This window comes from Arachis stenosperma, chromosome 5 (assembly GCF_014773155.1).
Source record: "Arachis stenosperma cultivar V10309 chromosome 5, arast.V10309.gnm1.PFL2, whole genome shotgun sequence".
Classification (NCBI taxonomy): Eukaryota; Viridiplantae; Streptophyta; class Magnoliopsida; order Fabales; family Fabaceae; genus Arachis; species Arachis stenosperma.
Window position 1 is genome coordinate 136,565,326 of NC_080381.1, and position 27,722 is coordinate 136,593,047.

The 27,722-nt window shown below is 35.5% G+C and overlaps 2 protein-coding genes across 4 annotated transcripts; one reads left to right on the top strand and one right to left on the bottom strand.

The window, feature by feature from the left end:
* Positions 1-15,190: 15,190 nt before the first annotated feature.
* LOC130979342 (ABC transporter B family member 28) lies at positions 15,191-20,683 on the bottom strand. Of its 3 annotated transcripts, none has more exons than XM_057902761.1 (16): positions 20,272-20,683; positions 19,333-19,520; positions 19,137-19,160; positions 18,670-18,771; positions 18,290-18,380; positions 17,958-18,058; positions 17,803-17,853; positions 17,602-17,730; positions 17,415-17,477; positions 17,058-17,331; positions 16,592-16,740; positions 16,409-16,498; positions 16,192-16,326; positions 15,903-15,959; positions 15,740-15,796; positions 15,191-15,636 (listed from the first exon to the last, which is right to left on the bottom strand). In XM_057902761.1, exons 1-16 carry the CDS (start codon positions 20,639-20,641, stop codon positions 15,400-15,402), a joined length of 2,118 nt encoding a protein of 705 aa, XP_057758744.1. In that variant the 5' UTR covers positions 20,642-20,683; the 3' UTR covers positions 15,191-15,399. The 3 variants fall into 3 exon arrangements, 2 of the variants coding, with proteins under 2 accessions (XP_057758744.1, XP_057758745.1); XM_057902762.1 differs by having other exon boundaries at positions 15,402-15,636; positions 15,907-15,959; XR_009086633.1 differs by having other exon boundaries at positions 15,502-15,636; positions 15,903-16,098.
* A 3,046-nt stretch (positions 20,684-23,729) lies between these two features.
* Positions 23,730-27,703, top strand: LOC130982096 (uncharacterized). The gene is made up of 5 exons (XM_057905952.1): positions 23,730-24,047; positions 25,654-25,915; positions 26,013-26,209; positions 26,571-26,758; positions 26,852-27,703. The coding sequence occupies exons 1-5, from the start codon at positions 23,944-23,946 to the stop codon at positions 27,136-27,138; spliced, it is 1,038 nt and encodes a 345-aa protein (XP_057761935.1). The 5' UTR covers positions 23,730-23,943; the 3' UTR covers positions 27,139-27,703.
* The last annotated feature ends 19 nt before the right edge of the window (positions 27,704-27,722 follow it).

The window sequence follows — 27,722 nt, forward strand, 5'->3', positions numbered from 1 at the left end:
AACTAAATAAAAAATTAAAATAATATGTATATAATAATAATATTTTTTATTTGAATTATATTATTTTGTTAATTTTATTTTTTGTAGAACAGAAAGATAAAAAAAATAGAGAATGAGAGAAAAGAGAGAGAAAGATAAAGATGAAGAGTGAGAGTTTGTTAATTTTGAAAGAAAAAATTTTATTTTAATTATAATAAAAAAATATCGAATAACATATTTTGATTTATCAAATTACTAATATAAAATATAAATTATATATAGAATAGAAATGGTAGAGAGAAATAGAAAAATAGAGAGAGGTAGAGGAGAGAGTTTAGAAATGGAGTTTATTAATTTTAGAAAAAGATATTTTTTCTCAATTTTAATAAGAGAATGTCATGTGACTCATTTGATTATTAAATTAGATAGTAATATATGATACATAATATAGGTATATTTCAATTTCAATTTCTCAATTTTAATTTTATTGCAATTAAAGAATGTCATGTTACATATTCTGATTGTCAAATTAGTAATTAGTCATTGATATTAATATTAATAATATTAATAATGATATATAAAATAGATAGAGTGGTTGAAAGAATGAGAGAGCTGGAAAAAAGAAGAGGGAGGAGGGAAAAATGCTTTAATTTTGGAAGAAAAGATTTGGTTTTAATTGCAATGAGAGAGTGACATATGACACATTTTAGTTATAAAATTAGTATAGAGAGGAGGGACGCATTCTTTAATTTTGAAGGAAAGATTTAATTTCAATTACAGTAAGGGAATGACATGTGGCATATTTTGGTTGTAAAATTAATAAGAAAGAGAGGATAATTCTTTAATTTTCGAGAGAAAGATTTAATTCTAATTATCATAAAAAAGTAACATATGACACATTTTGATTGTAAAATTAAAAATATATAACATAATAGAATATAATAGATAATAAATTCTTATCATATAATTTTATATTCTTAAAATACATACTTGTTTTAGTATGGAATTATAAACATTTTTTTTGTCAATTCCTGCATATAAGAGCTATTTTAACCAACAAATTAAAACTTCTCGTAACTTTTTTCATATTCATCAATAGTACTACATATAACCTTTGGCTACCAAAAATGCAACCTCCAGCATTACCAAAAAGCCCAACATATTACTCACCTTTATTAACTTATAATCTAACCTCTCTAATTAACTCACTCCCCAACAATTTCTGTCCCTTCTGAGTCCCTGTCTGCGCGTGTTAACACCACACTGCCAGGCGTCAAGCGTTTTAAGAGGCCACGCATCTTCCGCACTTGCTGAAAATTTTTTTGTTCAGCACCGTAGCATTGGCCTAATTATAACAAAAGACTTAAAAAAAATCATTTAGTTGCCTAATCTATTTATAAAACACTTAGGAAAAGGTTCGAGAAGATGTTTATAATTGTTTGCAGTACTAACAAAGACTAGGAATATTAAGTGAAAATGTTAATACAAGAGAAAAGATAAATCATATTTATAAAAGCGAAATTATTAATCCTAAAAGATTAAAAAAAATGGAATTTGTAAGTTGAAGATCGTTTACAAAAAATGGTAATTGTTGTTTAGATTTTCAGGTTGAGATAATATTCGCAATAGTTGCTGAGAGAGTCTTTGGACTAGATCGACTCAGGCCATTGTATAGTAGGAAGTAGGAACACCTACCAATTATTTAAAGATAGATGGCTTATTTTAGAGAGTAAAACTGCCGCGGAAGACAAATAAAATGTTGTAATGTGAACAGTTCTAAAAGGTCATATCCAAAATTTGTATCGCGTAATATTTAAAACGGGTAGATAACTGATATATAAATTCATAATCTGCAATAAAACAAGACCTGCAAATAGATAATTTTTTCTGTTGTTTTTTCAAAAATAATAGATTTGATTTGAAATAAGATAATATAACAGCGTCTGAATTAATTAAGATTGAAAATTTTGGTTTGATACCTTTTGTTCATACCCAGGCCCAATGTTAAGGGCCCAGGTCCAATCAAAAGGCCCGATCCAATAGATTAAGCCTAGCAAAGCACCGACCTCCACTTAAGAAATCGGTGTCAACCACGACTTAGTATGAAGAAGTCGGTTATGAGATTGGCTGGCAGATAAACACTCATTCAAATGAGTAACCGCTCATAAAATCTCTCTAACCACTTCATAAAGCCATATCTTAACCTCCCTAAGATAATGGGACGGTTAATATCCTAAAGATACGGCACTACTCCAACGGTGGTTATTGGCTCACCACTATAAGTACACTGACACGCCTCAGGTATCTCTAAGTCCAATACTCTCTAGACCTGCTCCCACTCTTGCTAACTTAGGCATCGGAGTGTCTTTGCAGGTACCACCCCCCATTCATTCACGCGCACAGGTCGGACGGAGCCTCCCGAGTCACAGACACACCTGGAGTTCTCCTCCTTCACACACCTGGGCCATCAAACGTCCACCATCTTATTAATCTCCGGTTACCCACCGTAACATTGGCGCCGTTGCCGGGGACCCGAGAGATCATCCATCGATGGCGGATAGATTCCACGAAGAAGTCCATGCGGAAACGGATTCCGAAGAAGAGAATCCGAACGCAGGTAACGACAATGTGGATTTAACCCTCCACCAAGAGGTTAATGACCAGCATAGAGAGGGTACCTCCGGGGTAAAAAACCCGAAGGCAAATCCCTCAGACGAGCGAGAATCGGAAAAAGGTGGACCATCCCACGTAACTGAACTAATGGGGTTAGTCCACAGTCGCTTAGAACAATTGGAGCAAGAGCGGGAGAAGTAGAAAGAAACTGAAAGGTACCTCAAAGAGGAGATGGAACGGCGAAAAGAGTTAGAAAGAAAACTCTTACAGCTAGAATCCTCCCTCAAGGGCCATAACTCCCGCGACGACCAAGAAGATCAATTCCCAGGTGGAGAGGATCCCTTCAGTGAGGACATCATGAGGGCAAAAGTTCCGAGAAACTTTAAAAGCCCTGATATGGACCTCTATGATGGGACCACGGACCCAAAGCATCATCTAAGCAACTTCAAAAGTCGGATGTATCTAGCCGATGCCTCCGACGCTACGAGATGCAAAGCTTTCCCGACCACTTTATCGAAAGCGGCAATGAAGTGGTTCGATAGCCTCCCACCAAGATCAATCACCAGCTTTGAAGACCTCTCAAGGAAGTTTTTGATGAGGTTTTCAATTCAGAAAGATAAAGTAAAACATGCACCGAGCCTCCTGGGAATAAAACAGGAGGTCGGAGAGTCTTTACGAACCTATATGGAAAGGTTCAATAAGGCATGTTTGGAGATCCAAGACCTGCCCACAGAGGCAGTCATAATGGGGTTAGTCAATGGACTTAGAGAAGGACCCTTCTCACAGTCCATATCTAAAAGGCACCCCGTTTCTCTAAGTGATGTACAAGAAAGGGCCGAAAAGTACATCAACATGGAGGAGAACGCAAAATTGAGAGACCTGAGTTGGCGACCTGGACCCTCTCCCTCATCCAAGGAGAGGGAAAGGGAAGTCAAGAAGAAGGAAGAACTCGGTCTCGAGAGGCCCAGAAAATATCACTCTTATACTCCTCTCAAAACTTCTATAGTGGATGTATACAGAGAGATTTGCCACACTGAAAGGCTGCCATCCCCTAGACCTATTAAAAATAAAAAAGGGGGAAGCCGCAGCGACTACTGTGAGTACCATAAAATATATGGTCACTCCACCAATGATTGTTACGACCTCAAAAATGTGATAGAAAAGCTGGCTAGAGAAGGTCGGCTTGACAGATATCTCATGGAAAGGTCAGACACTCACGGGAAAAGAAAGCGAGATGATATGGATAGAAGAGATCCACCACCGCAGACTCCAGAGAGACATATTCATATGATCTCGGGAGGATTTGCGGGAGGGGGCCTCACTAAATCCTCTCGCAAAAGACATCTCAAAAGAGTCTATCAAGTCGAGGAAGAGACACCCGACTTCCCCACTATCTCATTCACAAAAGAAGATGGGCAAGGGATAATTCCCGGGCATGATGATCCCGTGGTAATAACTATGATCCTAGCCAACGCCCATCTCCACAGAACCCTAGTAGACCAAGGAAGCTCGGCGGACATCCTTTTCAAGCCCGCCTTCGACAAGCTAGGGTTAGATGAAAAAGAGTTGAGAGCCTACCCCGACACCTTATATGGATTAGGGGATACGCCAATAAAACCACTGGGATTCTTACCCCTTCACACCACTTTTGGAAGAGGGGAAAAATCAAGGACTCTGAGCATAGACTTCATAGTCATCGATGAAGGGTCAGCCTATAATGTCCTAATCGGCAGGGCTACCCTTAATCGCCTCGGAGCAGTGGTATCCACTCCCCACCTTTGCATGAAATTCCCGACTTCATCGGGAATAGCAACGGTGAGGGGAGACCAAAAATTGGCAAGAAAGTGCTACAATGAAAGCCTAAATCTGAGAGGAAAGGGCAAAGAAGTCCACACCATAGAGCTCGGCGGCACAAGGGCCAGAGAAGAGCTGCGACCACAACCGGGAGGAAAAACCGAGGAGATACAGGTTGGTAAAGAGGAAGGAAAAAACACTCACATAGGAGCCAACCTAGGGGAAACTCTAAAACAAGGGTTGACTAAGCTCCTAAGAGAAAATTCCGATCTCTTCGCCTGGAAGGCCTCCGACATGCCTGGGATTGACCCCGAGCTCATGTCCCACAAGCTCTCGGTTTATCCAGGGTCCCGACCTATACAGCAAAGAAGACGCAAGCTCGGCCCGGAACGAGCCCTAATAGTAGAAGAGCAAGTGCAGGCACTCCTAGAAGCCGGCTTTATTAGAGAGGTCAAACACCCAACGTGGCTAGCCAATGTAGTGCTAGTCAAAAAGCAAAATGGTAAATGGAGAATGTGCGTCGACTATACCGATTTGAATAAGGCATGTCTTAAGGACCCTTATCCCCTACCGAGTATTGATACCCTGGTGGATTCCAGCTCGGGGTATCAATACTTATCATTCATGGACGCCTACTCGGGATATAACCAAATCCCGATGTATGAGCTCGACCAAGAGAAAACATCTTTCATCACACCAAGGGCAAACTATTGCTATGTGGTCATGCCATTCGGATTAAAGAATGCAGGAGCCACATACCAACGGTTGATGAATACAGTGTTTTCCCCCCACCTAGGGAGCTTGATGGAAGTATACGTCGACGACATGCTAGTAAAGACCAAGGAAGAAGTCGACCTCTTAACCAACCTCTCACAAGTCTTCGACACTATAAGGTTGCAGGGGATGAGACTAAATCCTACAAAATGCGCCTTCGCGGTTGAGGCAGGAAAATTTCTAGGGTTCATGCTAACACAGAGGGGGATTGAAGCCAATCCCGATAAATGCAGAGCCATCCTAGAAATGAAAAGTCCGACTTGTTTGAGAGAGGTTCAACAGCTCAACGGCCGACTTGCAGCCCTCTCAAGATTTTTGGCAGGATCGGCACTAAAATCCCTCCCACTATTTTCCTTATTAAGGAAGGGATGCCAATTCGAATGGACTCCGGAATGCGAGGAGGCGTTCCAAGAGTTCAAAAGGTTCCTAAGCCAACCTCCTATCTTAACCAGACCAATACCGGGAAAAGACCTCGTCCTATACCTATCCGTAGCAAACAAGGCTGTCTCGTCAGCCCTGATCAGAGAAGACGAGGTCGGACAACACCCGGTCTATTTCATCAGCAAGGTCCTGCAAGGCCCTGAACTAAGGTACCACAAACTAGAAAAGTTTGCCTACTCCTTAGTAATAGCCTCACGAAGGTTACAACCTTACTTCCAGGCTCATACAATAAGAGTCCGCACAAACCAACCCATGAAGCAAATCCTCCAAAAGACGGATGTTGCGGGGAGAATGGTTCAATGGGCGATAGAGCTCTCCGAGTTCGATTTGAGATATGAAACTCGGACAGCAATTAAAGCCCAATGCCTCGCCGACTTCGTTGCAGAATACGCAGGAGATCAAGAGGAAAAGCCGACTACATGGGAACTCTATGTAGACGGATCCTCCAACAAAACGGGAAGCGGCGTGGGCATAATATTGGTAGATGAAAAAGGAACCCAGATAGAGGTCTCCTTAAAATTTGAATTCCCGGCTTCTAACAATCAGGCAGAATATGAAGCCTTGATCGCCGGATTAAAATTAGCGGAAGAAGTTGGCGCTACAAAGGTGATGGTATACAGCGACTCACAGGTGGTGACCTCCCAAATAAGCGGAGAATATCAGGCAAAGGACCCCAATATGAAGAGGTACTTGGAAAAAACCTTGGAGCACCTTGGGCGTTTCGCGGAAACCGAGGTCCAACACATAACTCGGGATCTAAATAGTAGAGCGGATGCCCTCTCCAAATTAGCAAGTACCAAACCAGGAGGAAACAACAGAAGCCTGATTCAAGAAACTCTCCAAGAGCCCTCAGTTGCAAAAGCAGAAGATAAGCAGGAGGTACTTGAGGTAGTCGGTTTAAACCTCGGATGGATGGATCCCTTAGTCGAATACTTGAAACTCGACATCCTCCCTAAGGAGGAAAAGGAGGCCAAAAGAATCCGAAGGGAAGCACAGCATTACACTTTGGTAAGAAATGTCCTCTACCGAAGAGGAATATCAACACCATTGTTAAAATGCGTACCGACCTCAAGAACCGCCGAGGTGTTGGAGGAAGTACATAGCGGGATCTGCGGAAATCATCTCGGAGCAAGGTCATTAGCCAGAAAAGTAATCCGAGCTGGATTCTACTGGCCAACCTTGCAGAAAGATGCCACAGAATTTGTGAAAAAATGCCAACCATGTCAGATGCACGCAAATTTCCACGTAGCTCCACCAGAAGAGCTCATCAGTATCACTTCTCCCTGGCCTTTTGCAAAATGGGGAATGGATTTGTTAGGTCCTTTTCCCCAAGCACCGGGACAAGTCAAATACTTGATCGTGGGAATAGATTACTTCACAAAATGGATAGAAGCAGAACCGCTAGCCACTATCACCGCTCAAAGAAGTCGCAGGTTCCTCTACAAAAATATTATCACAAGATATGGAATACTCTATTCCATCACTACAGACAATGGAACCCAATTCACCGATGCCACCTTCAGAAATCTAGTGGCCAGTCTGAAAATCAAGCATCAGTTTACCTCGGTAGAACACCCACAAGCTAATGGGCAAGCCGAGGCAGCCAACAAGGTCATACCGGCAGGATTAAAGAAGAGACTACAGGAAGCAAAAGGAGCTTGGGCTGAAGAGCTCCCTCAGGTGTTATGGGCTTATAAGACAACTCCTCAATCCGCCACAGGGGAAACACCCTTCCGACTAGTCTATGGCGTGGAAGCCATGATTCCAATAGAAATCAATGAGCAAAGCCCAAGGGTAATTCTCCACGACGAGGTCGGAAATATACGGGGACACAAAGAGGAGCTCGACTTGCTCCCCGAAGTCCAAGAAGGCGCCCAGATAAGAGAAGCTGCGCTGAAGCAAAGAATGACTACAAGATACAACAAGAAAGTCATTCGAAGAACATTTGCTACAGATGACTTGGTCCTAATCAGAAACGACATTGGAGTCAACAAATCGGGAGAAGAAAAGCTCGCCGCAAATTGGAAAGGACCGTACAAAGTCAAAGAAGTTTTAGGAAAAGGTTATTATAAAGTAACCGACCTAAGCGGAACTGAGCTACCGAGGTCGTGGCATGCTTGTAATATGAAAAGGTACTACAGTTAAAAGCGAACTCTACTCCCTGATGTACTCTTTTCCCAACTTCATGATTTTTTCCCAAAAAAGGGTTTTTTCTGGAGAAGGGTTTTTAACGAGGCATCATAGTAGAGACTAAGGGAAAAAAGGCTATCAAGACCCTTAGTAGCGAAAGAAGGTACCTCCCCAATTAATAAAGATCTTTTTTCATTCATAATATCTCTTATAAATATCCTTCTTTATTTTTCTAAATCCTTCTACGAAACGCCGACTTAAGCTCGACAAAACGTGAAAATCCCATGAACCGACCTAGATGGTCGTCAGGATAAAACGACGAGGTACAAGTCGGTGTAAAGAGGTTATATGAGTCGATCGTAGAAACTCGGAAGACAAATCCGACTCATAAGTCGGAACAACATTCCGAGTAGGAAAGCTCGGAAATACACCGATCCTTAAATCGGAGTGTAGAACCGAGTAGAAGAAAAACGCATCGCAAGAGTAACCTAAGTCATAAGAACTCACTAAAACAAGTTGAGTCTAAGGGATAACAAAAAGAGATAGCAAAACCTAGAAGGAAGTTTAAAGGATGTCCCGAAAATCCTTAAAACGAAAAACAAGGAGAAAGGTTTTCAAGAAAAACTAAGGGGAATTTAGAAAAAGCATACACGCACAAGGTAAACTCAAAACCCTTATCCAAAAAAGGGTATTTCGATTAAATCAAAACCCTTTATTCAAAAAAGGGGCACTTGCCAAAGTATTTTGTTTACGGCCTTAAAAGGCCAGAGGAAATTGTTCACACAAACACCAACAATAAATAAAGTTTAAAAAAGGGGGGACTCACAGGCCGAGCCCCCATATAGCCATAAAAAACAAAGTTATCTTTTCAAGGGAGTAGAGGAATCACCACCGCCAGATTCAGGAGGGGCGCCGCCAGGACCAGTCGGAGGAATGGAGGAAGAACTCGGAGATTCTTTAGAATGAGGAGGAGACTCGATAATCCTCTGCCCCCGAGTCTTTAAATCTGACTCGGAAACAACCTCGGGAGCAGGAGGATCCACGATAGCACCATCGATGACGACCTTGTCAGGATGCAAAGGAGAAAGATCCAAGTCGGGAGCGATAACTCTGACTTGTTCCAGGAAAATTCTCCAAGACTCCTCGGCGCCATCGGCAATAGAGTCCTCCAACTCGGCGTATGCGTTCCGAGAATTCAACAAGTCCTTCCTCACGGCCACAATATCCTGAAATAAACTGTGATAGCTGTCTTGTGCCGTTTTCCTCAAATTCGCCTCCAAAGTACACTGAGCCCGCAGCTTACCCTCCTCCTCCTTAAGGTGATCCCTCTCCTTCCTCAACTTATCTCTCTCCTCCATCAACTCCTTCTCATGTTTTTCATAAATAAGAAGCCTCCCCTCCAACTCCTCAACCCTCGAGGATGCCCCCAAAGAGCTGAGGGGAGCCTTCTCGAAAATGTCCAAAAGTTTGCCACAAACACCCGCTGCCCTAAAACTCTCCTCAGCCATGGTGGTGAGGTGGTTTCGAACAGAAACATCATCCATACTGATAAAAGGATAGATGTTCTTTCGGACGAATGCCATAGCATCCGTCTTAACCCCATCATCAAAAGAAGAAGAGCCAGACTCTAGAGCCTTACGCTTCTTCTTTTCTGGCTCGGAGAGAATTTGGGCAGAAGGGGGTGGTCGAGACAAACTCGAGGAAGAAATGACAAGGGGTTGAGAAGGAGTGCCAGTATTTTTAGGAGGAGGAGGAGGAGGAGGAGGAGAGGTGATCGCCCTGGCACCACCGGACCTAGCTCGGGACTTCGCTTTAGCCTCCTGGACCCTTTGGTAAGCCTCCTGAGCATTCTTCCTTGCCATATCTACAAAGGAAAACAACCAACAGTTATAAGTCGGTAACATTCAAGTCGGTAGAAACAACTCGGAAATTAGGAATGCATGCGCTACCTAATTGAGATTGAACAAAAGTCGGCGTGCCCTGAAGGATTTTTCTGGTATCCAAGTATGGGGCCCTCCCCCACGCTTCTCGGAAAAACCCCACAATGGCCGCCTCCACCTCGTCCAGATCATCTGGACCATACTTTTCACGAGGGGAGGCCGCCAACCAATAAAGGGGAAAGCGAGGGGAAGAGTGCTCATCAAGGAAGAAGGGATGGTGACCCTCTACAGTTTGTACTTTGAAAAAATAGTTTTTGAAGTCATGAAAAGATTCGTCGAAGAGGGTGAAAATCCTCCGACCTTGTATGGCTCGGAAGGATACCCACTGCTGTTTGTTGTTTAGCCCACTGAAGGGCTTAGTCATATGAAAGAGAAAGAAGAAAATCCTCAGAGAGGTCGGAAAGTCCAGAGCGTGGCTAATAAACTGATAGATCTTCAAAAAACCCCAAGAATTGGGGTGAAGTTGAGTAGGGGCAACTCTACAGTGGTGCAAAACGGATATCTCGAAATCAGAGAAAGGAAGAAAAACACCCAAACGGGTGATCATACATTCGTACATGAAGAACAAATGAGGGGCCGCCTCATTAACTCTCCCAAAACAGACCCGGTCTTCAGGACCCGGGATTATCAGTTCATATTTTGGCTCGTCCTCCTCCGAAGTACAGAGCCGGTGATGAGTACGAAGATGAGTGATAAACTCAGCGTCGACCAGGGGTTCCTCCCCAAGAACGGTGTCATCAACCCACAAAGAAAGAACATCTACGGAAGCCATTTTTTTTATATATAAAGAAAAGTGGCAGAAACCTACAAAAAGGAAAAAGAAAAAGAAAAATAAAAAAACACGGCCCCTAAAGAGGAGAAGTACGAAGCTAGAATCTACAGGCCAACCTATCCACTCACAAAACAAAACATGCAAACATAAGGCATGACATGGAAGAAATAAAAGCTAACCTTTATCCAAGAAATGAAGGTTGGAGAGAGCGGAAATCTTCAAGCACACCAATATAGCACGAACAAGGAATGAGAAGTTTTGAAAGATTGCAGAAATGGAAAAACGAAAGAGAGGGAAAGCATTTATAAACATACTAAGGGGCATAATGGTAAAAACGAGGCAGTCATAAATGAGATTGCACCGTTACCAAAGCCCTCAATCCCTAAACGCTTCCTCAACGGACACGACGCTTAAATTGACGTAACTGTCAGAAACAAAAGGTCGCGAAAATCACGTCGGTTTCAAAACCCGTGAAGGTCGGCTACGAACCCGAGTTAAATACTTGAACCCAAGCCTTGAAAGGATCTTGGGCTCAAGTAGGGGCACTGTTCATACCCAGGCCCAATGTTAAGGGCCCAGGTCCAATCAAAAGGCCTGATCCAATAGATTAAGCCTAGCAAAGCACCGACCTCCACTTAAGAAGTCGGTGTCAACCACGACTTAGTATGAAGAAGTCGGTTATGAGATTGGCTGGCAGATAAACACTCATTCAAATGAGTAACTGCTCCTAAAATCTCTCTAACCACTTCATAAAGTCATATCTTAACCTCCCTAAGATAATGGGACGGTTAATATCCTAAAGATACGGCACTACTCCAACGGTGGTTATTGGCTCACCACTATAAGTACACTGACACGCCTCAGGTATCTCTAAGTCCAATACTCTCTAGACCTGCTCCCACTCTTGCTAACTTAGGTATCGGAGTGTCTTTGCAGGTACCACCCCCCATTCGTTCACGCGCACAGGTCGGACGGAGCCTCCCGAGTCACAGACACACCTGGAGTTCTCCTCCTTCACACACCTGGGCCATCAAACGTCCACCATCTTATTAATCTCCGGTTACCCACCGTAACACCTTTTTTCCAAATTCAATTTATTTGATGGTTAAGTTTTCAAGGCTTGATCTAATAAATAAATATCAATTTAACCATGTATCTGTTAAGATCAACCTTTGTTGAGTTTTTTTTTTTAAGATTTAATTAGAACAAATGTTAAAGTTATTGGTCAAAAAATTTATTATAGAAAATTGTACAAAGTTTAAGCTCTAGTGCCATTGTATGCATTTATTAGAATATAATACTTATAAAAGGGTGAAACTTTCTATTAATAAAAGAAAAAAAAATTTGAAAAAAAAAATACAAATTTTTCTCATTTACCTCCACATACATAAATATTCTAATTCTTAGTGAAAAATCGCTGGTGCAAGAAGTGGCAAGAAATTTATCAATTAAACTCATTGGCCAAGGAATTGACAATAAAGATTAGTCTCAGTATGAATACACATAGTACATTCGTAATAATACTTGTAAAAGAGTAAAACCTTCTATTAATAATAATTTTAATTTACGTTCTAAAAACATTAAACTCATTTTTATATGAATTTAAATAATTAATTACAATAAACACTGCATAGATTTAATGTTTTATATATTTTCTCCCTCTAATATTTAAAATACAAATTCAAACATTTTAAAAATTAGTTAATTTAAATTAAATTCAAAAAATAAAATTATCTCTTTCCAACATTTAAAACACAAATTAAAAATATTCTAAAAAACAGTTAATTTAAATTAACTTAAAAAATAAAAATTATAACTTAATCAAATCTAAAGTCACAAAATAAATTAGAATAAATCTAAAAAAAATTGAAAATTAACACATGACAACTATAATTATATTGAACCCTACTAACTGCTAAGTAATAATAATTTTATGATAAATTGGGATGAATTATGTGTTTAAAAATATTTTATGTGTTATTATATTATCTAATTAGATGTATAGTTTTGTTATGATTATTGAATGATTATTTTGTTACCAAATTATTATTTTTTAATCTATTTATGGATACTATATATATTAATTATATTCGTAAATTAAGTTATTTTATATTATGGTCATCTTATTTATTATCATAAATGCCGAATTAAATTAGTCATTATTACTTTTGATTTAGAATTAGATGAGAATAAAATTAGAGATACTATTTTATTTGGTCTTTAGGATTTAATGGATGTCACAATTAAATATAAATAGTGACTTTCGGATTTTGGTCTCAATACATCAAAGCCACCTCGGTAACTCTTTTTTCATAAAAAGAATTGCGATTCAACTCTATTAGGGATAGAGAAGGTTTTCAAAGAATAAGAGAATGGTTTAAATTTGGACAAATTCTAAATGTTCGAACTTACGATGTTGTTTCACTTAGTTATTGTTACGAGAATGACTCTAATCTATACGTGTCTAAGGACTAGAATAGATTAAATATTATTTAAGTAATTTATTTTTAATATTGGTATTTGATTAATTAGTTTTGGAGAAATTTAAATTATTGACTCAATTTATATATTACGACTATTCTTTTTGAATATATTACTTTTACATTTTTTAATATAAAATTTCTTTTTTTTTTTGATTTTTAAGATTATTTTTTCTTGGATATATATATTTCACCTTTTTTCTCATTTTATATTTCAGATTAGTAATGTAATTATTAAAAAAAATATATTTAAAAAATAACTAAAACATCACTATTTTAAAAAAAGAGAAAGATACGTAAAAAAAACAAAAACGAAAAAATTAAAATATCACTATTAGAAAAAAAATATTAATATGCGTATAAATGGAGCCGGAATCGAAAAACATATATGGATATAAAAAATAAAAAATTATTACACAATTGTAGAATAAAAAATAATTATATATATATATATATAATGAAATAATTATAACAAAAACTAATTAATATATATGATTTAAATATTTTTAATAACCGATAACATAGATTTTTAACAAAATATAATTCATATTTTTTTATTTATGTATATGTATGAAATTATTTATGTATATGTATATATTAAGAAAAACTATGGTAATATATATATATATATATATATATATATATATATATATATATATATAACAAAATTAATATATAAAGTTATGGAAAGTCTCATCCAAAGTTGACAAGAATAAGACGACTTACATAGAAATGGTTTTCATGGATAATAAGGTAAGTTGATTATTTTCCATGATTATTTCAAGTGATGCTAGGTCCATTTTATAAATATTTTTTGTTCATATATTAAGTTTATTTGATAAGTAAACTTTTGCACGAATCAAAAACAGTGCGATTTTATAGATTTATAAGTGCTAATAGCCTTTATATTTAATTTTTTTTATAGTGTGATAATAGCCAATATATTTGTTAGTGGATTTAACTATTACTATATTATTTATGATCATATTCAGTATATATGTCTGATTTATTGAAAAAAGTAGATTATTAAAACCAATTAATAACCATTTTAGAATTAATTCAATTAACACTAGATTAAAAAAATAATGTATAACATGTTACTTTTTTATTAATCAAATTATTATAATTTAAATTAATTTAAAAAAATTAAAATTATAATTTCAATCTTATCACATGCATGACATAGGTAATTATACTTGTTGTACTCTAAACACGAGAGAGGGGGAACGGAGGGAGGGAGGAAGAGAGAGAAAAAAAAGAGCGAATGGCTAAAAAACATTTGATCTTATATAAATAGATGTTATTGAGAAAAATAAACTAATTAAATTAATTCATATATTTTGTTATTATTATATTTACTATTTATTAAATAATTTGATATTTACTCCTATCAAATAAAATAATTAATATAATTAACTAAATTAATTAATTGATATAATTAATTAAATTAATTAATTCATATAAATTATAATAAATAGTGAAAATTGAATGTCTAATTAAATTAATTAATTGATATAATTAATTAATTATAATTGATTTGTTTTAACGAATTAAATGAAATAAATTAGGAAATACTTTAAGAGCATGCCACATCAGTTCTATCATTAAGTGCATAAATTTTATTTTTATATAATATATAATATATAATATAATATAATAGATAGATAATAAAAACTTTCTTAAATTAGTATAATTATGCATTATTCATTAAATATTAATTATAATATTGTAATATAATTATAATAAAGATATTTTTTTAAAATAAATTTATTTAGAAAAATATAAATTGGTTATTAATAACCTTATCATATAATTTATTTAGAAAAAAATATACAATTACTAATTTTTTGTTTGTCAATTACATTTCTATTAAAATTAGTAGTATCAGAAAAATATTTTAAATTTAATATTATCAAGAAAAAATAAAAAAATTATATAATAACTAATTTGATTAATTTTTAAAATTTTAGAGATAAAATGACTTACGTCTGAACTTTCAAGGACTATTTTGATTATAAATAATTTTTTTACATGTCAAGTGACACGTGACATAACACGTAGTGTGCCACATGTCACTAATTTGACACATCAACCAATCATCTTGTGACACGTAACATTAACCCACCACGTCATCATGTGCCACGTGTTACTTAACGTGACACATCATCATCCAACTGACGGAAGGACTAACGTGATCAAGTCGTGTATTTTTCGGGGACGATTTCGATTAATTTACCAAAATGGAAATCGGAGTATCACATGTGATATAAAGGAAATATTGTTTTAAATGTCATTTTTTTTTTCCTTATAACCTAATGCTCTTGTTGTAACTATACATCATATATCTTTTTCTGTTATGACACATTTCTCCATTTGCAAGACAATTTCAATCTGTTTTGGCCAGCCAACAAAAAAAATGCATCTTCATGTCACAAGCATGACTATCTTGTGTGACTAAGACTATCATAGCATAATTTCATTCAAATGCAAGCCTCTGAGTGCTAACCAGGGAAGCATATTGGCCCTTCTTAGCCAATAGCTCAAAATGTGTGCCTAGTTCCGCGATCCTCCCTTCGGAACAAAGCGCAATTTGATGAGCATTTTGAACCGTGCTTAATCGATGAGCTATAACTAGTGTCGTCCTCCCTTTCATCAAATGGTTGAGAGCTTCTTGTACCAGCCGCTCGCTGACAGCATCCAGCGCACTCGTGGCCTGCAAAGCAAGGAAATACTGTTAAGATTATCATGGCTACATGTTGCCAGCATTACTACCTCATTGTTGATGGAAAGTATATAGAATTCGACATGAATATCACCTCGTCCAGTATAAGGATTGGAGCATTCTTTAAGATAGCTCGGGCTATGGCGATTCTCTGCAATTTAGATACACTGAAGTCAAGAACCGCTGAATGTGCATGCATGAAATTTAACGGTGCATGTTCATGCAAAGGGAAGGGTTATATATAAACTCGACGATACCTGCCTCTGTCCTCCACTCAATAGGCCTCCACGCTCACCGACAAGTGTATCATAGCCCTTTCAGATAAATATAAGGTGAAACTTACATGCAGTTGTTTTCATGCGAAGTTGATAGTTGAGAATAGTTAAATGATAATTTACTCAAACATGTTAAATCATCTAACGGTTTTTAACTATTAACTTTACATGAAGACAACTATATGCGAGTTTTCACCAAAATATGAACAGTAAACAAACAAGTTAGTACTTTTAACTTTGTAAAACAATCTGAAAATGAAGATAAACAAACCTGTGGAAGTGAGATGATAAAATCATGAGCATTGGCAGCTTTTGCTGCCTTAATGACATCCTCCTTAGAAACATTCTCATCTGGAAGACCATATGCAATATTTTCTCCAACCGACACCGAGAAGAGAACAGGCTCCTGTAACATTTTAGTGTTAGTGTATCATTCATGAAGCTACATGATTCTTAGTCTCTCTTGTTTTTAGTTTTGGTTTTCATACTTGATTTACAATAGAGACAACCCGGGCCCATTCGCTCTTGTCAAATGTTCTTACATCCTCTCCCGCAACCGTTATGCAACCTCTTGCTGGCTGCAGAATAAAATACCATTTGGCACCATCAATTCTCGAAACAACGAAATAGAATGAAACTTCAACTATCAACTTATGAAACAGAAGTTAAACCTCATAGAATCTAGCCAATAGCTGCACTATGGTACTTTTGCCTGCGCCACTAGAACCTACCAGTGCAGTTACAGTTCCACAATTTAGTTTTAAATTTAACCCACGTAAGATTTCCACATCTGGCCTTAAAGGATAAGAGAAATAGACATCTGCAGTATAAAATAGGCAAGTAAGCATAACTAAAAAGAGAAAAGGAAAAAGAAATATATTGTGTTAATGTGATACTTAGTCGTCGTTCTGTTTATTATAAGAAGACAAGCTCACATGCATGAGTTTTGTTACATGATACATTAAAACAAACTTTAGATTGGACAGTTCCTCGCAGGAAAAACCAAATTAAGGAGAAAAAATTAAGATAATAAAGCTTGCACTGAAGAACATTAGCAAACATGGGTCTTGAAGCAGTTAAGCTATTCATTAGAAAAGCACAACGGTGTGGATATGAAGAATGATGCAGTAGAGATACCTTCAAGACAAACATCTCCAGACCAAGCCAAGCTAAACAAATTGCTAGATGTTTTTAGTGCCGACATGTAATGCATTTGGTTTTTCTCAGTTGAACTATTAGAGAAGAATAATTTATATTTCTCATCATCCACTGCTTTCTGTTGCCTTAGTTCTCTTTCTAAGCCATAGGCAAGAGAATCATCAACTTGAACTCCAGATAAAACAGAGTTGATCCTGTCAACGGCCGCAAAAGCTCCTCGAAGATCCCCAAAGGTATTAACCAGTCCTTGAACCTAAATGATATAATATCAGACAGTCAAGTGAAGATCAAGAGATAAGATGAAATAAATAACAAGTCACAACTTAATTTCCTTACAGCAAATGTTAAAGTGAAAGTATATCCAATAAAAGATGCCATAGCTCCGACAGAGAGCTCACCCTGCGAACAGAAACTAAAGCAACTTAAAAATATTATTTTAATGGTTGAACTTGTTGCAAAAGAAACAGTGAGAGAGAAATATAAATGGAAAAACATAAATTTTGAACAGATTAGAACTGCTTACCGCCTTAACTTTGTTCCCTCCAAGACAATATAATGAAATCAAAGAGATATAAACAGCAACCCTGGTCATAGATTCATTAAAAGATTTGAAAGTACCAAGCTTTATCCCACTTGACTGGAAAGACAGAACCTGTAAAGAACTAATAATTAGAGGTGTCAAGCCTTTCACAACAAAAACCTATTCGTTCTTGAATAATCTTACCTGTTTAGCAAATGTAAACATCTGCCGCTTTTCACCACCAAAAGATCTTACCTGTAATAATTTATTTTACTGTTATCAACTGTCTATTACAAATACAAGACTTTACAATGCACAAAGTTACTATAAATTTGAAGTATAAACCATGGAGAACTCACTGTTCGAATAGCAGAGAATGTTTCTGATACACAATCAGCTATTGATGCTTGGGCCAACCCATGTGCTTTGAAAACAGGAAATGTTGATCTCTTGTAGACAGCTTCAGAGAACTAAAAGAATCAGCAGAAGAAAACACAAATTGACAAGCAACATGACTCAAATTTTCTATATATGATACTTTTATAGTAATGTATTTCTAATTCAAGCTACAAGAACAAAGAAACGGGTTGAATATGCCCACACTTGATAATAATAAATCACAATACTATTAGAGTCGAACCTAGAACAACCTGGCCATTAGACTAATACATCAAGTACAATAGAAACTTACCGACTGAGACAGAAACCGTGAGCATCAGAATACCAAGAAGTGGGGCTAGCTGAGGGGATAAAGAAAAAAGAATGAATATTGTCCCAATGACCTACAAGAACAGAGAAAACAGAAGATGCAATGGCAAACATAAGCTACAGAATGCAGACTAAAATAAGCATGAGTGTGACATAAGTAAGTAAGTAACCAAAAAAACACGGGTTGTCTCTTGAAAGATAAGGAAGCAATTTATGTACTCAGACATCTAACTGTTGTAAAATAAACTCCCACTCCTCAAGAAATGAAGGAAAGTTAACCCAACAAATTGAAAAAAGACATCACACACATGCTTAAATATAGGAAATACAAAGCTCACTTCTCATTGATGTAGAGTTGCTTGCCTCAGATAATGCCCTGAAACCGCGATCCCTTGAGACATTCTCGCTCACAATATCTTTAAGGGAACCCAGATCAGATGTTAACAAACCAGTGAGTTCTCCAACCTAAAAAGAGCAAACAAAGAAAGCACAGTTGTTCTAGCACCTACCAATGCTTAAATAAAACTAAAATAGACTAAAACAATATGGGATAGAAAAATGAGATTTTTTTATACGTGTAAAATTCTTAATACACATAAGATATAACCGAAAGGAGTAGATAAGGGAACTCGCTGGATGGGAAAGTAATGTAGAGAAATAGACAGAAGGAGAAGGACAAAGACAAGAAAATACCATGCATAAAATTAAGGTAAAGGTGACAGTGCAATTATTATTGACAATGTTTATTTGGCACATTATCACAGCTCTAAGTCTAAGTATCACAAATAGCAAAGTAAAAGCACATATAAATGAATAACCCATACACATACCTTGTATTTGTCGAAAAATTCAACCTGCATAAAAAGAAAGAACACTTAGTTACAGCAAAGCCAGAAAAACTTATAGACTCAAATTTCAAGCTACCATGCATGTTCTAACAAACAACTCTCTTCGAGAGAAATGACATAGAAAAACAAGAAATAAAATATAAGTGGCAAGCAAAAATTGAGAAAGAATTGACTTTACCTTTTGAATCAATATTCTGCCAAAGATCTGAGCTCTAAGAGTTGACATAACTTTCTCCCATACAGTGTTCATGTTTACAACAAAAATAACGGTTAAAAGTGGCTCCATTGCATACAGCACTCCAATTTGACTGAGCAACTTCCACAATGGCTCTGGTCTAACACCAATAAGGACTTCAAAAAACCGCCCTACAGAAAATCAATAGCACATAAGAATGTGTAATAAAAATACTTCCAACCTTCAACATTCAATCAGAAATTTCTGCAAATGCATTGCACCAGTAAAGAAGATAAAAAGGAATCAACAGCTATAGTACATCATTCTGAATAGTATAATTTCTAATACTAAAATACCATCTTATGTAGTGATTCATAATGGCTCCTAGAAAATCTTAATATTAAAAATGAAATATTTTCCATTGACACTGCATTTCATTTCATTTCAATTCTTTTCATTCACGAATCCTAACTGGAACTAGACTGAAAAGGGAATCATTACTTTCTTCCTTGTATTAAAAATTACAATTGTGATTAAAATTGGAAATTGTATCTTACAAATTGAAGCAGAACGATTTTACTGCTTTGAAATTAAGATTTTTACTATTTCTGTTCCCTATACACCCCAATTTGAATAATGAAGGAAAAAAAATATCTTAGTGACAATAAAGAGGATAAAACCGCTTTATTTTCCTATGAAACAGTACATAGTACATAAGAGCTGATTCTCCTTTTTCATTTTCATCGCTACGTAAGCCTTTGATTTGATCCAAGCATAATGAAAAAAATTCATTAACCTATGATCCACCCAAACACAGTACAAACTAACAATTAAAAAAAAAAAAGCTTTATGAAAATCCCATGAAAAATGAAAAACACAAAGCTGTGAACTTTAAAGCAATTAAGCTAAAATGAAGAAAACCCAAAAGAAGTTTTGAATTACCAGAAAAAATGGGCATGGAAAGAGTGCAAGTGGAGCAAGCAATGAGAGTTGCAAGCGAAAGAATCAGCCTCAGCTTGTGCTTCATGAGAAGCATCCATAGCAACCCCCAGCTTATGACCTTGGGTGGGGTGTTGGGTTTATCCTGACCCGACCCGTCAAGCTTTGGATCCAGTTCAGCGAAGATTGGATCCGAACCGGGGCCCGTGACGTAGGCACTTGGTGTGGCAGTGGTGAACTTGACATTGGAAGCAGGAGAGAAGGAGAGAGTGGGTGAGAAAGAAGAGCGAGAGAGAGATAAAGCGAGCTTCGGTTTGAGAGAAGAATGAGAACATGGAAAAGGAAGAGGACTGTGACACAGAGAGAGCGCCATGGAATTTGGAACAAGAAGCGAAGAAGAAGAAGAAAATGTTGTCTGAAGAATTTTTAAAGACATGAAATGATGACACCTGTAATATGTATATCTAATTATCTTTTTTCGTTCTTTACAATTTTTCTTGCATTTTTTAATATAAATATAGGATTGCTACCTGTTTTGTTTATAAGAAAGAGAAATTCTCCATGCCAACAACTTTTATTATTTTTTTATTATTATTTAATTAGTATAAATATTGAAATGGGTAATTACTAATTTAATATTCAAAAAATTTAGTATTCGAAATAATGATACATAAAAAATATTGTTAATAAAACAGTTTTTAAATAATTTTAAAGTACGAGTAAAAAATATTATATTTTTATAAATAATAAAAAAATTTATATTTAAAAAATAGCTTGTCTATTAGTTTTAAATTTTTGTAACATTTGTATAAATATTTAGAAAGTGCACAAAAAATTTAAAATAAAATTTGATTTTTAAATTTTTTTATTTTTTAAAAATATATGGTCATTCACTCTTTTGAGAAAAATTTATCAAATTTTAAGGATGAGATGATTTTATTTTTCTAATAGTGATTGCCAAAATATATATTAAAATTTAATCTTTAAAGTTATTTTTTAAAATATATATTCAATATTTAATTTTTTTGTGGTTTTAAATTTTTCAGGCACTTATTTATCATTTACGTCTTTTAAAATTTATTTTATCAACGATATAAGTATAAATTATTACTAATAAAAAATAATAATATTTTTTAGCTGTATAGCATTACTAAAAAAATAAGTTTACTTAAAGTAAAAAATAAAAATATTTTAATTTAATGTTTTAATGATTTTTGTTCACTTATAAGACATGTTAGTAATTTTTGTTCACTTATAATATTTTTTTGTCAAGTGAATTAAACTGTTAGTAATTTTAGGCATTATTTATGTACACACACTCATACATATTACATGTGTTCATTTTTAGATTTTTTTTTTTTTTTGTGGAACTTAAACTCGGATGTGGTTATTAAGTAACACAACCAATTCTCCAACCATCTCAAGTCTTGTTTAAACGGATTAATAAATTAACTATGAGACTAATCCAACTTATTAAATAAATTTTTTTTGAGTCACCAAAAAAAGGGAAGTCACCAAAAAAAATAAATTTTTTTCGTTGACTTGTCTCTTGTATGTCTTTCCTTCTACAAAATTTAAAAAATGACGATATTATTTAGTATTGGGCTAATATGGGCTGAAATCTAAAAATTATGATCATTAAAGTTTTGGGCTAACATGGACTAACATATGGATCACTGTTGGTGTTATTTATTCACATATTGGACTTTTAATCCAAAATATTTATTGGTCAAAAAAAGGAACTTCTATTTATCTATTCCCTTAAAATAGTGTCGAGTCAATGACAATATTAGAGAAGCTAACTATAACAGGAAAATAGAAACATTACGTTATTTCTGCATTGTGATTTGTGAGACTATTTTGGAGTTTCTCAACATGATACAACACACTAGTAGTTACAAATTTGTTAAGTTCAAATACAAACACAAAAGGCTGGAGAAAAATATTAATTAAATAAATGATAGGAGATTCCTGATGATAAAACAATATCAACACATATCACGTTACCTCAACTGCTGAAAAATAAATAATAAATTATAGAGGGAGTAGCCATTAGAAGAGTTGTTGGGGCATCCAAATAATGCATCCATGGCATAAATTAATATAAAATAAAAGTGGAATCATATCTTGGAGGAGCACACATGAATATAATATCAATGGTTTTTTTTATCATTTGGTACTGGTGTGTATAAGAAGTATATAGGGGTTGATTACTTGGTTATTAATGTTTCCATAGAATTGTGGGCACTCTTTATGATGAACTTATTTATGAGCATTGACGTGGGTTTATCCAAATATATTGGGAGCTGGGTTTTCGCAAGATCTTATGGTGTGGGAATCCAATCACCTCTTGAAGATTAGAGAATCTGATTTCCATGATTATGGGAGCTCTTCTTGCTGATTTTGAAGATCAACCATATCATGTATGAAGCTAATTCAAGTTATACAAATTGAAGGAGTTATTCAATTCAATATTCATCAACATTTCTTCATGCTTAGACCTACTCTTGGTCTTAATGCCTCTCTTTTAATAATTTTCTTTTAAGATTATCACCAGATCTACTAAAATGTTATAAAAAATTTAAATCTTAATTTTTTTTTAAGATAATTAAAAGTTGACATAATAACTCAACTCTGTCCATTTGACTTATTTTTAAATATAGTACATTTCTCTATTTTAAGGACTTCATATTGTTTTATTTTAGACATTATAAGTCTATCATGAATTTTTTTCAAAAACGTATCTAATATTTTATTTTCTTAAAAATATACAAGTCATTGCAAAATCATTACCTACTTATCTTTTATTAATCATTTATTCTTATAGTCAAATCCAAAAACTATAATTAAAGAAAATGATAAATAATTCATAGCATTTTATTAAAATAATAATTAAATTATTCACCAAATTTAATTACAAATAAAAAATATATGTCCGATCCTCTATTTATAACAGAGAAAATATTTATTTGTAATTAAATTGATAAAAAAGTAATTTTTCTAAAAAAAATAAAGTAAGGAATTTATTTATATTTTCTCCCTAACTAACTAAGACCAAGAGTAAAAAAACATTTAACACATTAATGAATTGTACATGTGTGATTGGTCAAAGACTGCCTAAGTTAAACTAACATGATTATAATAATGTTAGTAAACTTACAAAAATACTATTTATATATTAAAATAAGTTATTAATATATTTATATATAAATATATATAGTTTAATTCATTTTTAATATGTATTGATATTCTAATTTTATTTTATACTAATGACTAATTTTAATAACTGATTTGAATGTACATGTATCATTACTCACTCGTAAACTTATAATACAGATCATTCCGTGAACCATTATTAAGATTTAAGATTTAAATAAAATTTAAATATTAAATTAATAAACATAGAAAAAACTATATAAAGAAGGGAACAACATGTGTCACCTCGTAAACCGTCTGTGAGATATATCATCTTCTCACGAGATTCTTGGTTCTTCACTTCAACTCAATTCAGCTCAGCTCAACTCGCTCCGAGTTGACTCAGTTCCCCTTCTTCCTCCTTCAACAGCTAGTCTTCTCCGTCAAATGCAAAAGCCGCTGATTCTCTCCGGAATCTCCACACCTTCCTCCTTCTCCTTCTTACCCTTTTGACTTGGCTTTTTCCTTCACTTGAATCTGATGGCTCCGCATCTTCGCTATTCCTTCTTGCTCCTCACTGCTCTATGCTTCCTCCTTCGACTCATCGCTGCTGCTGAAGACGGCGACGCCGATCCGATTTACAAGTGAGCTTCATTCTCTTTATAAAATTCCATGTACTATTGAGCCCTGGATTTTGCTCTAACTTCTCACTCTAGAACCGGATTTGGTGTTTTACTATAATTGCCATGACAAAAATTGGAACTTTCAATCATATAGTGTGTTTTGATAGTTTGGGAAGAGTTTAATGGGTGGTCTTGGAATATTTTTAATCTATATATTGAATGATTCCGTTTAGTATATTTTTGGAATCTCAGTCCCTGCATAGGGAAATGAATGATGATGTATATATTTGTTGGGTTTAATCTCTGTTGTTAAGCATTCTTATCATATCTTCTGTGTGTAGTTCATAGTACTGTTTCTTCTCGGAACTTTGTTGTTCTGTCTTTGTGTAATTAAAATTTGTGTCTGTTGTGATGTTCAATAAAACAGTTGTGGCATTGATGTTTCGATCACTAATTTGGCGTGTTTGGTTTCTATTTGGAACCCAAACCATGGTTTAGAACAAACCTATAAAGGAGAAGCTTTTTCCAAGTGAGGTTTTCAAATTGGTAAACAAGACAAGCTATTTTTCGTGGGATTACAATCCAAACGGTAAAGGATTGACTTTATGTAAATAAAATGGCATGCCTTTGTGTTGTTGGTGTTAATTGTTATGGCATACCTGGTGAGACTCATTTTTTGGTCATCTATTGAGGTAAGCAAGGGAAATTGTTGTCAAGTTTCAACTATTTCCTGACCTTGCATAAATGCCCTTTGATTTGATTAGTGAAATATCTATTTTCACTATTATAAGTCTATGTAATAATTAAAATTCCTATTAGTATAATAAATCTAAGGTCACAGCAACTAGGTTGGTCTTTATTCTTTATGGTTACGACCGACGAGGACTGATATGTTGAGAAGAAGATGAGATTGAAACCCTGCTCCCAGAAAAAGAAGTAATTTGGATTGAATGGGGATTTTATGGCATTAGTATAGGAAATTTTATTGCTGCTGTTATTGTGAGATTCACCTGGGTTTCATCATCATTCACACATCCTGCGCAACTCTCATGCTTCAAGCAGTTTGAATCTTTTTCATGCAATTGCTTGAACATTTTTATACATATGATGTTTCAGCGTTAATAGCTTTATCTAGCACATTTAGGTAAGCACAAGTATCCTGTTCAAAGTTGTGTGTGACTCTCTTTCAGCTTCTCTGTTTTCTTGGTATGGATGCATTTGTCTCCTTTTGACATTTTGCTATCTATCAACAACATGTTACCATGGTTATGCAGCTTCAGTCTTGACTTTTATGCAAAACATCAAATAATTCCTTACCCTTTTGGTTAAGTTCTAAAGAGTCTAAGAGCTTGATGGAAGGAATTTAACTTTCATAAGGTCCTCATTCCATTTGCAAAAATCTAACTCTTGTTTTTTTTTTAAGGTGGTTTTAATTTTAATATTAGAAAAGTTCGAGGCTTATTTATTGTTGGTTGTAAGTTGTAATTTGCAAATAAGTCAGGTCAGAACAGCAACTGCAAAATTTACACACATCAACGAAATTTCTGTGTTATTGATAACAGCAAGAAAATTATCCCATGTTCTATTCAACAATATGATCAGTTTTATTGTGATTATTGAATTTCAGAGGTTGCGTGGAACAGTGCGAGAAAACTGGATGTGTAGGTGATAGATGCTTTCAACACTGTAAATTCTCATCAGACGGAAAACCAGTTGATGGTCCATGGTACATGCATGAACCCCTTTACCTGAGGTGGAAACAATGGGACTGCCGCACTGACTGTCGGTATCACTGCATGGTAGCTAGAGAGGAAGAAAGAACAAAACTTGGTGACAAGCCTGTCAAGTATCATGGAAAATGGCCATTTCGGCGTGTTTATGGGATTCAGGTTCTTTCATGAATCTCATATGAAAAGCTTAGTTGTTATATGGGTTGGTTGGTTTCAGTTTCTCAATGTGGCATGGATATGTTATATATGGTTTCAGGAACCAGTTGCTGTTGCTCTGTCCGCTCTTAATCTTGCTATACAGTTTCATGGCTGGGTGTCCTTCTTCATTCTTGTGTATTATAATTTGCCTTTGAGGCCAGATAAGAAGACCTATTATGAGTACACTGGCTTGTGGCACATCTACGGAATCCTATCTATGAATTCATGGTTATGGAGTGCTGTTTTTCATAGTAGGTAAGTTGTTTGCTAGTGATTACCATTTATGTTCTATACTAAATCTTGTTTCAGTGTTGTAGACTTATAGTAACAACCCCTGTAGCACAATTTTAGTTTCTTGTTAGTTCCTTACTAATTTTCTTACACTTTAGGCATATCTATTTTGAAATTTTACACCACTATGATCATAAAATATTTATACTGACTACATCACAAGACAATTTAAAGAAGGTAGATTATGATCATCCTTAGTAATATATATTATTACAAGGGATCTGTGCCAGCTATGCTTTGTTTGATATTTCATTTCTGTGATTATAATAGGACCTTTTTCTGGAGGGTTTTAATGTGTATTTTAAATAAACTTCGTTATCTGTAGGGATGTAGAGCTAACACAGAAACTAGATTACTCTTCTGCTGTGGCATTACTTGGATATACCCTCATCCTAGCAATTCTTCGAGCTTTTAATGTGAGGGATGAAGCTACAAGAGTTATGATTTCCGCTCCCTTGATTGCTTTTGTGACAACTCATATCATGTATTTGAACTTCTATGATCTTGCTTATGGTAATCTTCTGTTCTTAAGATTGCTCTCTGTCCCCTTCTATGCAGTATACCAATCTTGCACACGTATGCTGATGTGTCGACTGTTCTTTTCAGGTTTGAACGTAAAAGTTTGCATGATAATGGCCATTTTGCAGCTTCTTATTTGGGCGGTATGGGCCGGCATTTCCAAGCATCCAGCACGGTGGAAATTATGGTTGGTGGTAGTTGGAGGAGGAGTAGCTATGTTCTTGGAGAATTACGATTTCCCACCTTACAAGGGATATGTGGATGCTCATGCATTGTGGCATGCAACAACCATTCCTCTCACATTCCTTTGGTGGAGTTTCATAAGAGATGATGCTGAGTTTAGAACCACATCACTTCTAAAGAAAGTGAAATAGCAGTGCTTGTTGAATGACTCAAATGGGTAGAAGGGGTGGAGGATTAGGTGAAAGATGGCTTCTTATTATGCCTACTTTGATTTGTACATCAGAACTTTCTCTTTCATTTTTGATATGAGCCATTAACAACAGCTGCTACTTTCGGTCCAATACAAGAAAATGAAAGCGATGAGAAAGCAATTGGGCCAGATAAGCTGAGCAGAAAAACAAGCGTGGGAAGAAGCAACCAGCTTGGATGTCTGAGCAGAGTAACCAGCTCTATTTCACAGCTCCTAGTTTTTCATCCAAGCTAGTTGCTTCTTCACACGCTTATTTCTCTGCCCAGCTAACGGTGGCTCAATTGCTTTCTCATCGCTTTCAGCTTTTGTGTTGGGTCAGAAGTAGCTGCTGTTGTTAATGGGCTCGTATCAATTTTCCTCGTGTATAGCATTTATTTTGTAATGCTTAACACGATGGTTTTATTTGGTCTTTTTTTACTTTGTTTAACACCTGTTTTCCTCATTTGTTAGAGATATTTTCTTTGTAAAATTTAAATTTGCAATGTCTACTACTCCTTTTCAAAACACCAACCTCCCTTTGATGAA

What these genes read in the sequence shown, in the direction of transcription:
- LOC130979342 (XM_057902761.1), bottom strand. Translation starts at nt 20,641, where the DNA reads ATGGCGCTCTCTCTGTGTCACAGTCCTCTTCCTTTTCCATGTTCTCAT. An exon ending in TTCCATGCCCATTTTTTCTG is followed by an intron (nt 19,521 to 20,271) that starts GTAATTCAAAAC and finishes GATTTTCTGTAG; the next exon opens with GGCGGTTTTTTGAAGTCCTT. An exon ending in CACGGTTTCTGTCTCAGTCG is followed by an intron (nt 18,059 to 18,289) that starts GTAAGTTTCTAT and finishes AGTTCTCTGAAG; the next exon opens with CTGTCTACAAGAGATCAACA.
- LOC130982096 (XM_057905952.1), top strand. Translation starts at nt 23,944, where the DNA reads ATGGCTCCGCATCTTCGCTATTCCTTCTTGCTCCTCACTGCTCTATGC. An exon ending in GACGCCGATCCGATTTACAA is followed by an intron (nt 24,048 to 25,653) that starts GTGAGCTTCATT and finishes ATTGAATTTCAG; the next exon opens with AGGTTGCGTGGAACAGTGCG. An exon ending in AGTGCTGTTTTTCATAGTAG is followed by an intron (nt 26,210 to 26,570) that starts GTAAGTTGTTTG and finishes CGTTATCTGTAG; the next exon opens with GGATGTAGAGCTAACACAGA.